The 14,193-nt window shown below is 46.3% G+C and overlaps 1 protein-coding gene across 6 annotated transcripts in view; it reads right to left on the reverse strand.

Annotated features, from left to right (window-relative positions):
* Window positions 1-14,193, reverse strand: part of SETX (senataxin) — a 2,451,437-nt gene that overhangs the window by 967,095 nt on the left and 1,470,149 nt on the right. For all 6 annotated transcript variants that reach the window (XM_044058409.1, XM_044058411.1, XM_044058407.1 and 3 more), the window contains one exon: window positions 13,027-13,182. In XM_044058409.1, the coding sequence (XP_043914344.1) occupies window positions 13,027-13,182 (156 nt within the window). The remainder of the gene's footprint in view (window positions 1-13,026; window positions 13,183-14,193) is intronic.

Raw genomic sequence — 14,193 nt, forward strand, 5'->3', positions numbered from 1 at the left:
ACAAGTTCAACTAACAGTATAAATAGAACTATTACTGCCCTAATAAAAACTGGGCTCACTAGTTAAAGTAGAAAGGATAGAAAGCAAAGTTATTCTACCAAGTAGTTTCAATATACATAAACAGGCCTAGAAATAAACGGCATAAAAAAACAGAGAAAAATGCACTCTAACTGTAACTATCAAAAATACAAAGTGTCTCAAGAACCTAAGTCTTATCTAATAACCTAATACTAACACACTAAGAAAATATTTTTTTTTATATGTAGAAAAATATCAAAATGTTTTCTCAATACTGGTCAGAGCTGTTCAACGAACACCCAATCTGTTGCAGCGGCAAACGAGATCTGAGGGAAGCACTACTGCATCATGGGATAGGGAGTAGGCCATGAGCTGTTTGAAGACCTCGAGCTTTAGCATCCGGCCGAGTCAGAGCCGAGAATCGGCTCCAAACCCATCAGTGAGAATGTAGGCGAAATAGAACAACTTCACATTAACAGGTTTTACATTAACATGAACTTTCTGAATGGTATGGTGTGTGTGAAACTCAAATGTCTGTCATTATTTTTTTTAACTTCAGTCCTTAATGATTTGCCACTAATTTGCCAGAAAACCACAATTTTATGAAAAATGGAACAAAAATATGAAGCAAAAATCTGGACATTCTGCAAACATCTGTATAGTGGAGAATTATACACACACAGACACACACACACAATTGCAAAAAAAGAAACCTGTAGTAGTTCTTAACCACATGGACTCACATTAACAGCAATTGCAAAGACTGCCAGTGGCAAATCAAAATGAATCCTGGTAATTTTTTCAGTGTCTGTCTGGATGAAATCTGTACTCATTAGGAAATCTAGACTGAATTGAAGTTTTCAGTAGCAAAAAAGTACAGTTTTGTACCTACCATAAATGTAGATGTCCGATAGATATGCAACTGCAGTCATAACATATGGGTTGTCCTGCCTCAGGCAGCCCTCGGTCGGCCGAATTCCAAAGTCTGGGTCCGGCGTCGGCTGATGTCGCTTCCTCTCCGACGTCACAACGGCTGGAGTATAAAGGCATCGGCCGACGCCATCTTCTTCAAGAAGGTGACTAGCTTGATTTAGAGACCCCAGATGCCAGGTGCCCTCCTAGGAAGGCTAAATTTGGTGAATGGATAAACAATTCCAGACATGCACAACAGTAATAAACAGATACACCATAGGAGATACCCCCAGCTAAAAGGAACAGGGGGAATGGACCCAAATGAAGGAAAAGAGGGGAAGGAGGGAGGGAAAATCCGACTGCAGTTGCATATCTATTGGACATCTACATTTATGGTAGGTACAAAACTGTACTATGTCCTTCAAGAATGCAACTGCAGTCATAACATTTGGGTTGAATACCATAGCCAAGCTGGGGGTGGATGGAGCTAAGAAAAAGATGGTATAGCTAAAATGCCCTACAGGACTGCCGAAGCAAAGCCTGCTCGGGATCTGGTGTATAAAGGCAGGTTGTAGTGTTTGGTAAATGTATGCACGGAGCTCCATGTAGCAGCCTCTAGAATGTCCTTTGTAGCCACTCCTCTGAGGAAAGCTGTAGATGTGGCTATAGCTCTGGTGGAATGTGGCCTAATATTGGCTGGCACACTTTTTCCATGGTAAGAATAGCAGAATCTGATGCAGTGTCCAATCCATTTTGAAATTGTTTGCTTGGAGATTGCTTTTCCTTGTATTCCAGCAGCATAGGCTACAAACAGCTGGTCAGACTTTCTTGTGGCCTTAGTTCTGTCCAAGTAGTATCGTAGTTGCCTGTGTACGTCCAAGGTATGCAGCAGTCTTTCCCCTCTATTTTGAGGATTGGGGAAGAAAGTAGGAAGGTGACTAGCTTGATTTAGAGACACCCTAGAAATCACCTTTGGCATGAAAGAAGGATTTGTTCTTAGAGAGACTCTGTCCTGATGGAAAATGAGGAAAGGAGGTACTGCCATGAGTGCCTGTATCTCCGAGACTCTTCTTGCTGATGTGACTGCCAATAGAAAAACCGTTTTCCATGATAGAAATTGCATCTCCGAGGTTGCTGCTGGCTCAAAGGGAGGCAGAGATAATTTTTCCAGTACAAAATTGAGGTCCCATGCAGGTACTGGTTGTTTTCTGGGAGGCTTGATATTCTTTATTCCTCTCAGGAACTGTCTTAGCAAAGGATGTGAGAACACTGGTGGATCACAATTGTATCTTGCTGAGATTGCTGAGGCATGAATCTTTATGGATGAATATGAGAGTCCAGAATGAAACATTTCTGCCAAGTATTCCAATATCTGAGGTATACTCAGTACTGTTGTATCCTGACCCCTGTTGGCAGCCCAGATGCTGAATCTCTTCCACTTGGCTGAATAGGCTTTTCTGGTGGATGGTCTGCGTGCTTCCAATAAGATGTCCTGAACTGCCTTGGAAAGATTGGAAGCAGAAGGAGTTAAAGTAACCTCCAGGCTGTCAGATGTAATGTTTTCAGGTTTTGGTGAACAGTCCTGTAGTTGTGTTGTGTTAGGAGCAGGGGCCATAGGGACAGAGGCCACGGTTTGGTCCGAGTTATGCTCAACAGTAATGGGTACCAGTGTTGCTTTGGCCAGTCTGGAGCTATCAAAATGCCTGTTGGTTGTTCTGCTTTGATCTTCAGGATCACCTTGGTCAGCAGTGGCAGAGGAGGAAATGCATAAATTTTTAGGGAATTCCAGCTGAAGGAGAGAGCATCCGTTGTCCAGGCTAGTGCATGGTGGGTCCTGGTACAGAACTTTTCCAGGTGATGATTCGTGTGAGACGCAAATAGATCTATGTCCGGTCTTCCCCATGTCTTTGTTATTTGTGAGAAAATAAGAAGTTATGTACCTACCATAACGTTCCATGTTAGATGTCTTCTCTCGCCTTCTTTCTTGCTTGATGGGTTCGGAGCTGATCCCTCGGCTCCGACTCGGCACTTGCTAAGCTCGAGAGTCACTTTTACCAGCTCGAGGCAGCCCCATATCCCATGATGCAAGGCGGTAAGTACCCAGATCTCGTTTGATGACAAAGGGCAATAGCACCAAGCATAAAATACTTCCCAAAGGAAGAAAGAAAACTTACAGATGGAAGAAGGACCAGGTCTGAATGGTCTTCAGCATAACAGTTTCTTATAACAAGGTCTGTCCAGGCCAGGGGAAGGAGGGAGGGTCAAGAAAGAAGGCGAGAAGACAACTAACATGGAACGTTATGGTAGGTACATAACTTCTTAATGTTAAGTTGTCAATCTCGCCTTCATTCTTGCTTGATGGGACCGTCCTAGCACCTCTATCCTGGGTGGCTCAATGGAACAAACTCTTGAGGACTGTAGAGCCAAAACTGGCTCTGTCCCTGGAGGCCAAGTCCAATTTGTAATGGGAAACAAAAGTGTGAGGAGTGGCCCAAGTGGCCGCTGCACAAATAGTGTCTAAAGGAAGTCTAGCTTGAAAAGCTGTAGAAGTAGCTAAGCTCCTAGTTGAATGTGCTTTAGGTTTTGAGCACAGCTGTTTTCCCCTGAGCAGATAAATTTCAGAGATGACCGAAGAAAGCCATCTGGACAAGGTCACTTTAGAAACAGGAAGGCCTTTTTTTTATCCGCATAGGAAACAAAAAGTTGATCAGATTTTCTAAATTTTTTGTTCTGTCCAAATAATATCTAAGTTGACGGTGGACATCAAGATAATGTAGCTTTTGTTCAGCTCTATCTGAATAGTTAGGAAAAATACAGGAGATCAATGGATTGATTCAAATTGTTCTTTGAAGCGACCTTAGGCAAAAAGGTTGGGTTAGTTCTCAAAGATACTCTGTCTTTGTGAAAAACCACATAGGGGTCGAACCAAGAGCATGAAGTTCAGACACCCTCCTGGCGATGTAATAGCCACTAGGAATAAAGTTTTCCAAGAAAGATATTTCAGGGAACAAGAAACAGCTGGCTCGGGAAGACTCAAGGATGTCAGCACTAAATTTAGATCCTACTGAGGAGGAGGATTCCTGATTGGAGGCTTTAGTAGGAAAATTCCTTTCAAGAAGGCCCTGCAGAGCCTATGGGACATAATATTATGATCTGCTATCCCGACATGAAAATTGGAAATAGCAGCCAATTGAACTCTGACTGTGGAAGAAGAGGAGCCTGCATGAAAAATCTCTGCTAAGAAGTCCAGGACTGCCTGAACAGGGGCAGTGAAAGGATCAATATTTTTGGTCTTAGCCCAATAAGAGAAACGTTTCCATTTGCTTGTATAAATCCTCCTGGTAGAGGATTTTAGCGAAGCTACTATGATGTCTCTAACTGGGTTAGAGATCAAAGGAAGCCTGGCTAAGGAAGGAAGTGGAGCAACCATGCTGTGAGGTTGAGAGAAGGGATTGACCGGTGCAGCTGACCCGATTGGTGAATCAGGAGATCTGGCACTGGGTCCAGATGCCACGGCTGCACCAAAAGGTGATGATGGAGGAACGGGAACCAAACTTGTCGAGGCCAGTAAGGGGCAATGAGAATCAATTTGGCGCTCAAAACGGTAGCTTTCTGGATAACCTGAGGGATCAGAGGAAATGGAGGGAAGGCATAAAGAAGTCCCTGGGGCCAATCCTGGGTCAGAGCGTCTCTGGGGGGATGGCCTGATAGAGGGAAGAGGCAGAAGAAGTCTGGACATTTGCTGTTTTGGGAGTAGCAAAAGATCGCAACATGGACGACCCCATTCCAGAAAAATCTCTTCCGCTATAGATTGCTTGAGAGACCACTCGTGAGGCATGAGAAAAGCTCTGCTCAATCTGTCCGCTACAATGTTGGTTTTCCCAGGGATATGCGCTGCTACCAGAAACCGATGAGAGGAGATCGCCCATTGCCATAGTCTGAGCTTCTCGACACAAGGGGTAGGACTTGGTTCCGCCCTGTTTGTTGATATACCAAACTACAGACATGTTGTCTGTGTGGACTGCAATTGTCCCTACGGGAAGAAAGTCGTTGAGGGCTTGCAATGTTAAAAGCACTGCTCTCATCTCCAGGACATTTATGTGCAGATGGTACTCGAACGGCTGCCACGTCCCATGAACCATCCTGCCCTGATAATGACCCCCACCCGATCAGGGAGGCATCCGTGGTGACAGTGGCTATCGGGATGGGGTACAAAGTACCTGCCTTGGTGAACCTGAGGAGATGTGATCCACCAAGCAAGATGCTCTTTGCAAGTCTGTGTCACCAGAATCTGGTGACGCATTGGAAGTTGTTGGTATGACCATTGTGTGAACAGCATCCACTGAAGAAGGCGCATGTAGAATCGTGCCAGGGAAGAAGAGTAATGGCCGCAGCCATGAGGCCTAATACCTTTAGGACCATTCTGGCCTGTACTTTCTTGTTGGCCAGAATGATCCTGACATGAGTCTGAATGTCTGAAACTCTTTGATCTGTAAGGGTAGCTGACATCCGAACAGTGTTTAAGTTTGCCTATGAAGGTAATAGACTGGCAGGGCGATAAGGATGACTTTTCGGTTGATCGAGATGCCCAAATGAGAACAAAGATTTATTGTGTAATCCCTGGCTTGTATAAGCTGATGCCTGGTGGTGGCTGACAGGAGCCAGTCGTCGAGATACGGAAACACCTGGAATCCTTGACGTCTCAGGTGAGCCGTGACCACTGCCATGCATTTGGTGAACACTCTGGGGCTGTAGTGAGACCAAAGGGCAGGGCTCTGAACTGGAAATGACTGGACCCCAGCCGGCGGAGAAATCTCCTGGAGCGTCTGTGAATTTTGATGTGATAGTACGCATCCTGAAGATCTATTGAGCACATCCAGTTGTCCTTCTGTAAGAAGGGCAGAATTGACTGAAGAGTGACCATTCGGAATCTTGTCTTCCTCACAGACTTGTTGAGTCTGCTGACATCCAATATTGGTCTCCAGTCTCCCGTCTTTTGGGGACCAAAAGAACCTTGAGTAGATTCCGGCTCTGAATGGTCTGTTGTAACTAGCTGAATGGCTCTTTTTGCAGTAGTTTTGAGACTTCTAACTCTGCAATTTCCCTTAGACCGGTGGTACATCTGGAAGGGAATTTGAGGGGAATGGACTTTCCTCGAAAGGAATTATGTAACGCTTGGATATGATCGACTGTACCCATCTGTCTTGAGTGAGGGAATGCCAGGCTTCTGGGTACAGTGATAATCTTCCCCCGACTGCCTCCAAGGAGGGACAGCCGGGCAACATCTCAGGGATGCTGAAAGGGCTTGTCAGAGAGAGGCTCTCTGTTTCCCTGGTTTTTGGACCCCTCTGCCTCTAGAGCAGCGTCTGTTGTTGTTACCCCTCTGCCTCTAGGGGTAAACTGACCACGTGAATCGGCGTGACTCCTTGGGATTTACGGAACCACATTTTCCACCTTTCTGTCCTTTGGGATAAGGTCTAGAAGGGGTGGAAAACGGACTCCTACAGCAGAAAGAGTCTTGCCGTCCTGTTCGCACCTGGTCAAAGTTTCCTTCACCTGAGGGCCAAACAAAGCTGACCCATCAAAGGGAGAATTTGTGAAGGACGCCTTGAAGGGATCTGCAAAATCACATAGCCGCATCCAGGCTTGGCGCCTAAGAGCCACACCTGTACCTGTGGCTCTACTCGCTCCATCAGCAGCATATGATATTAGCCGCATGGAGGAGTTTGCAATGGAATTAAGGGTTCCTAGCTGCGCAATCTTTTCTTGAGCTCTGAAGCTGTAGGATCCTGTACTACTTCACCAGCTCCTTAAGGATATCCCTCTGGAGTCTGGTGAAGTGACATAGGTAATTCAGCGACGATAGCAAAGGTCGCTGAGGAAAACATCCGCCACCGTACCTATCCATGGTCCTAGAGTCCTTATTAGGAGGATGGACGGGTGCGGAAGGATCTGCAAGTTCCTTCTTGGTGGCCGCAGCCACCACCATGGCATCAGCGGGGACACCCTTAGTGAGGAATTGCTTGTCACCCAGGGCAGTGATAAATTTTGAAGGCCTCCTAGGGACTGGCTCTACAGAGTCAGGAGCTGCCCACGCCTTCGGGCAATAACCTGCATAAGGGGTCAGGCGGAGACACCCAGGAGGTGGAGGGCCGAGATCCAAACGCCTCTAGGTATACTGACTCATCCTCAGAGGGATTGTTGGTGGGCCAGTTTCCCCTCTGTTTAAGGAGTTCTAGGATGTCTGAGAAGGAGACATCCTCAGAGGGGGATCTAGGGGATCCCTCTGACTCATCAAAGTCAGTATCTGAAGTGACAGACTCGGGGGAGTCTACATGTTTCCTCTTACAAGTCCTCTTCCTAGGAGGATCTCCCGAAACATCAGGAGAATCCTCTGAAGAGGGGGAAATTCCCAATGGGGAAACCTGAGGCGGAAGTCAACAGGCACTATAGAGGGAGGAGCTACGGGAACAGACTGCTAACTGATACCAGTGGCCAGCACACTCTTCATCACCTCGAATGCTCCCCTCCCAGGCAGATCCGAGAGAACCCATTCCGAAGAACTAGGAACTCCAGGGACCACCGAAAGGGAAGCCTCCGAGGCAGATGTCGGAGCCGAGCTCACCAAGGCCGAGGCTCCAAGGGGAAGAGCGGGCTCGGACAAGGGTCCGATGCCACTCACCCCCTCGGAGGAGACCATGGAAGCCTGACCACCGAATCCCTCTCAGGAAGGTCTCGAAGAGGAGATAAGAGTAGAGGCTGAAGGAACAGAAGGGGGTATCTGTCCTCCAGCCGTAGCAGTAATCATTCCCGAAGACTCCAACTCCAAGCTCTGGGGTAGAGTTGAAGGAGGAACTGTAACGGGGTGTGGGCCAACAGTCGTCTGTTGAGACGGACTATGTAACATTTGGGCCAGTGCCTGTGACTTAAGTAATCTGCTGACCACTCTCTAAGTCATGGTCTGACAGTCTGGATGACCTTGAAGATCGGCTCCGATGGCTCCGTTCGAAAGGAGAGGTGAAGCCGAGCCGAGTATCGGCTCCAAGGAAGGAGACCTCGACCTCTTCCTGGAATGAGCCATCGAACCGATGAAACTATAGATCCTGTCGGAGCCGAAGACTTATCGGAGGCGACAGGAAGCTCCGATGCATCGGCTCCAGCCGGAGCCGATACAGCCACAAAAGTAACGGTGTCGGAGCCGATCGGAGCCGACACCGATGCCTGTGCCACATGGTGGTCGGAACCGATCGGAGCCGACACCGAAGTGGTCGATGCAGAATCGGCACCGATAGCCATCGGTGCCGAAGGCTTAGTTAAGCCAGAATCGGCTCCAGCCGGAGCCGATCTCGACTCAGAACGAGTCGGAGCCGAGGCCGCAGGCTTAGATACAGCTGCCTGGGCCTTGGAAGATTTGGCTGATTTAGATGGAGCCGACTTAGCCGGAGAGCCCTCCGGCTTAAGAAGGCCCCTAAGTATCAGCTTGTTTCGTCTTTCCTGCAGGACTCTCTGGCTGAAGGAATGACAAATAGCACAGGAGTCCTGCAGGTGAAGAGGCCCCAGGCAATACAGGCAAGAAGTGTGACCGTCTGTCAGAGACATCTTCTGACAGCACGAGTCACACTTCTTAAAACCTGAGACCCTCTCCTTTGACATGGTGTTTCACAACACACACACACACCAGTCAAAGAATTAAATTAAATAAAATACCAAAAGGTATTACTAGAAAAAACACACACACACACCCTAACAGGGGGGGGGGGTGGGATGGGTAAAGTTTGACTAAAAAAAATTAGTAGAGACAGGGAATTTTCTGTCAGAAAATCTATATAATTAACTTAAAACTAAATATTAAGTGGTTTTTAGCAAAAAGGGGCTAAAATATCAAAGAAGTGAATCACTTACCAGGAGCTGGTAAAAGGAGGACCTCATAAGCGAAGCGGCAAACGAGATCTGGGTACTTACCGCCTTGCATCATGGGATATGGGGCTGCCTCGAGCTGGTAAAAGTGACTCTCGAGCTTAGCAAGTGCCGAGTCGGAGCCGAGGGATCGGCTCCGAACCCATCAAGCAAGAATGAAGGCGAGATTGACAACTTAACATTAGAACTTTTCCAGGTGATGATTCGTGTGAGACGCGAATAGATCTATGTCCGGTCTTCCCCATGTCTTTGTTATTTGTGAGAAAATGTGGGGATGCAGCATCCATTCGTGCGGATCCAAGAAATTTCTGCTCAGCTTGTCCGCCAGTACATTGTCCTTGCCTGGCACAAACTGGGATTGCAGGTGTATATTCAGACTCAGTGCTTTTTCCCAGAGAATCATTGTTAGTCTGCAGAGGGGGTATGAATGAGTCCCACCCTGCTTGTTTATATACCACATGACAGTGGTGTTGTCTGTCCTGATTAGTAAATGTCCTTGCTGCAGCGATTTTTCGAAACTCTCGATTGCATGTATCACTGCCAGCATCTCTTTTTGGTTTATGTGCAGATGTCTTTCCTTTGGTGTCCATTGACCTTGAACGCATCTGTCCTCCATGTGCGCCCCCCATCCATGATCTGAGGAGTCTGTTGTAATTATTTGACCTGCTTGAGGTCTGTTGAAAGACATGCCTTTGTTTAATTGACTTGCTTGAGCCCACCACAAGAATTCCTTTTGCAGACATGGAATAAGTGGGATTACGTCCTCTAGGCTTTGGCTGTGTTGGGACCATAAGCTTTTCAAATACCATTGCAGCTTTCTCATATGAAGTCTTGCCAAAGGTATCAGGAGAATGCATGATGCCATGAACCCCAGGGCTTGCAGGAGTTTCCTTGCAGTCAGCTGGGAGAGCTGTGCTATGCCTTTGAAGTACTCTGGTAACTGCTGTTGTTTTTCCTCTGTGAGGTAGGCCATTTGTGTTTGTGTGTCCAGTTTGGCTCCTAGGAAAATAATCTGTTGGGATGGCAGTAGCCTTGATTTCTGAATGCTGACTGTGTATCCCAAGGCCTGTAGTAATTGCATGACATAGTCCAAGTTTTTTATTAAGGTTTGTCTGTTGTCTGCTTGTATGAGGCAGTCGTCCAGGTAGGGGTATATTTGAATTCCCTTGAGTCTGCAGTGTGCCACTACTGATGCCAGGCATTTCGTGAACACTCTGGGTGCAGTAGATAAGCCAAACAGCAATGCTGAGAATTGATAGTGCTCTGTCCCTGCAAGAAATCTGAGGTATCTTCTGCAGCTTTGTCTGACTGGGACATGCAGGTATGCCTCCTTGAGGTCCAGAGTGACCAGCCAAGACCCCTTGCTCAGCATGGGAAGGAGTTGCTGTAACGTTAGCATTTTGAACTTTGGCACAATGAGAAAGGTATTTAGAGTAGACAAGTCCAGTATAGGCCTCCATTTGTTTTCCTTTCTTGGAACAAGGAACAGTCTTGAATAGAATCCCTGGCCTTGTTCCTGGGGAGGTACCTTTTCTATTGCTTTTATACTTAATAGCTTTGAAACTTGAATGAGTGCCTCTGCCCTTTGATGGTGTGGCAGGTTTGGCATGCCTTGTCTTGTAGGTAAAGTATGGAAGTGGAATCTGTAACCCTTGTCTATTAAATCCAGAATCCAACTGTCCTTGGTTAAGATATGCCAGTTTTTTGAGAATAAGGATAATTTTCCGCCCAAGGGTGCTTCTCTCTGAGCCCTTGTAGGCGGTATGAAAGTCAAGTCATTGTGATTGTCCTTGTGGTGCAGCTGGACTGGCTGCAGCACTTCTTTGATTTGTAGGTTGCCATTGGCGTCCCCTGTAGGAGCCTCGGTATTGGCCTCGGCCACGCCTGTTCTTTCCCCTTTGACACTTGTCTGAGTCTGGGAAGGACCAATTCTTTGAAGGCCAGTTTCTACTGAATCTGGGGGGGCTGAACCTGGAGGAAATCCTTGACTGTCTGTACTGACTTAGCTTTTTCCTCAATGGACTTCAACACATCTTGTGCATTAGCGCCAAAAAGCTTCTGTTTTTCCAGAGGTGCATCAAGTAACTTTACTTTGACATGGTCTGGCAGTGGCTGATCTTTTAACCAAGCATGTCTACGTATCACAGCCCCAGTCATAGCTGCCCTACATGAAGCTTCCAATGCATCATAACCACACTGAAGAAAATGATTGTTAACCTGCTGAGTGTTATGTATGTGATCCTGCAATGCCTTTCTGTCAATAGGCTCAGGAGAGGCTAACTTTTTCTGTAAATCATCCAGTAAAAAATCCTGGTACTGAAACATATGAAAAAGGCAGTTAAGAGACCTCATGGCTAGGGTGGTAGAGGTATAAACTTTTTTACCCCATCTCTCCATGGACCTGGCTTCCCTATCCCCTGGCAAAGGATTCTTGGCAGTGGAGGTAGCCATTCCCTTGGGACCCTGTGAAATAGTTTCTAAATCTATGGTGTGGGCCTTAAAGAGATGTTTGTGAGTGTCAGGGACTCTGTAATATCTGTCTGGCTTGACAGGAGCAGGGGGGAGAGAGTCAGGGTTAGCACTGGAATCGGAGAAAACATCATCCAAAACATCCATCACAGGAGGAATAGCTAAAGGTCTGTGCTGGGGAAGCTATAGGAAGGTACGGAGCCTTTTCCTGGAATCAGAGAATTCCTGACCCTGCCATTGGAAATGTTCCCTCAGAGTGCAGGACTTCACCAAAAGAGAAATCCTCTGGAGGAGAGGCAGAGGGAATTGATTCCTCAGCATCAGAGTCCTCATAGGCCTGGAAGGATTCTTCTTGAATATCTGAATGCTCAGAATCCCCAGAGGCCTCATCCGAAGAGAGGTTATCAGTCTGCTTAGTTCTAGGCCTTTTCTCTGCAGGAGGCTGAGAACCTCTGTCTGGGTGAGTCTGAGACCCCCCTGATAAGGGAAATAAGGTCTGCAGCAAGAGACATAATCTGTTTATCAGAAGAGGGGGCCTGGACAGCAGGTTTAGGATGGGCCTTGGCCTGGCTGGCGGCCTTAGCACGTGCAAAGGCCTTGATGGACATAGATACAGGAGGCCTAGCAGCCCCACGTGCAGGAGTGACCTTGTCCACTGGAATGGTGTCGGGTAAATCATGAACTTCGGTATCCGGAGGAAAATCGACAACCGGCACCAGAGAGGTCTCCGGGACCGAAGGACTAGTTAACGCTGTGTCGTCGGCCTGGAGCGGCTGAATTATCACTTCCGCAGGGACCAAAGCACTAGCGGAGGGTCTAGGAGTAGTATCGGTAGAGGATGCGGGCAGAGGATGCCGGTCCCGGTCCTTCCGTTTTTTGGAAGATTGAGCTGTCGGTTGATCCGACGGCATGATATACGCAAAGGATTCGCCAAAAAAGTCTTCAGCAAATTCTGCCCGGCGCCTGAGAGTGCGCTTATTAAAGCAAGCACAGGCAGCACAGGCCGAGACGTCGTGGTCTGGGCCCAGGCAAGGAAGACAGTAAGAATGAAGTCCTTATGAGGTATTTGTTTACCACAAGACAAACAATTATTAACTTTCTCAATTTGTTCTGACATCGGCTGAGGCAAGAAAAATGTTCTAACGGGTACTTAGCTTTTAGATGACTTCGGTACTGAAAACACAGGAGCTGACCGATAGGCACTTGCGAACTGCTTCTGCTTCGGGCACCGCGCGGCAAGAAAGACTGAAGAAGATGGTGTCGGCTGATGCCTTTATACTCCAGCCGTTGTGATTTCGGAGAGGAGGCGACACCAGCCAACGCCAGACCCAGACTTTGGAATTCGGCCGACCGAGGGCTGCCTGAGGCAGGACAACCCATATGTTATGACTGCAGTTGCATTCTTGAAGGACATCAAAACTGCAGCTGTTTTGACCTCCATCCATAAAAAGAAAGAAAATAAGAATTAGATTAGCACCTTTTTAACATTTCCTGAAGACAGTTTGTGTCACTTGTTTACCCCCATTATAAAAACAGTACAGAAATAACAACATTGTTACTGCTAGGTACACAGCTGCACTGCTACAGGCTACTCATAAGCCAATAATCATTAAACTAAACTCTTAATTTCCTGCAGGAACCAGACCACAAAATGTCTCTGGTCATCAGTTACACAGTGCAATACAAAAGAAACGCCTGGTCTTAACATACCTCAATTAAAATGCGAAACAGGAGGCCTACAATTGTTTTTGATTTGCCAGTCCCAGGAGGACCATGTATCAGGCAGATTTTAGGAACTGCTGTATGCTGTCTCACCATAGCCACTGCAACGTTAATGGCCTTTTCTTGGTCTCTGTTGTAGCCGTTCTAAATTTTAAAAAGACAACAAAATCACAGCGATAACTGTAGTGCCTGAAAAATTAAAAAACAAAATCTGTTCTAGAATGCTAACCAAACAAACTCCAAAATCTATTTCCCAAGTTTTATTCAACAAAAACATCAACTTATATTGTTCTACTGCAAAAACAAAGATAAACTTATGATTAACTGGAAATGGAGCTTATTAATCTTTTAGTAGCATGCACGTTTTAGCACAAATGATAAAACTTTTTAGCACAAATGATAAAACTAAGAAAGACAACAATCAAAAATGATGAAATATGTTTGTTTCCATGTGAGACAACAGCATACCATGCTACGACCAAGATGTACACCTGAGGATATGTAGCACTACAACCGAAGTGGCTGAAGTCTACAAGTGCCAAAACAGTACAGAAAGTACAGTTGTGTGTGTATGTGCAGTCACTCTAAGGTGATCTTCAAAGAACAACATCCGTAGCAGTACTCATTCTATTTACAATTTAGCTAACCCATACTACTGTGACCTTGCCAGTTTTTTAGTAAGGGAATACTTAGCACTGTAAGTCAATACTTGCCTGAGTCTATTTCCAAACCACTGAACTTTGCATAAGATCCACAAAAACACATGCAAAAGAGAAAAAAAGCAGTGTGGTTGGACACCATCTTAGCTTCATAACAAACTCTCAGTGTAACCTAGCAAACAAGTGAATACACTACCTGTTAGCACTGTAAGCATAACTATACACAAGTCATAGATCTGGCATGCAACAGTTCAGCACGTTTCTCTAGTAAGCCAAATTATTACCCAGATCAAAATGAGGACAGTGGGTGGGTATTTATATTGTTAAGGAAAGTTCTCTCTCTATTTTGAAGATCCACTCATTTGATTTAATTTTATTTTATTATAGTTTTTGCTAACAGTGCCAGCTGGTCATTAGCCCCCTCCCAGCGAATCAGCCAATTCATTCTCCATTACCATGAAGAGGTTTGACCAGGAGGGTCTATCATTTAGGCGGT

Source organism: Protopterus annectens, chromosome 16.part0 (genome assembly GCF_019279795.1).
Source record: "Protopterus annectens isolate FY-2018-M chromosome 16.part0, PAN1.0, whole genome shotgun sequence".
NCBI classification, from domain to species: domain Eukaryota; kingdom Metazoa; phylum Chordata; order Ceratodontiformes; family Protopteridae; genus Protopterus; species Protopterus annectens.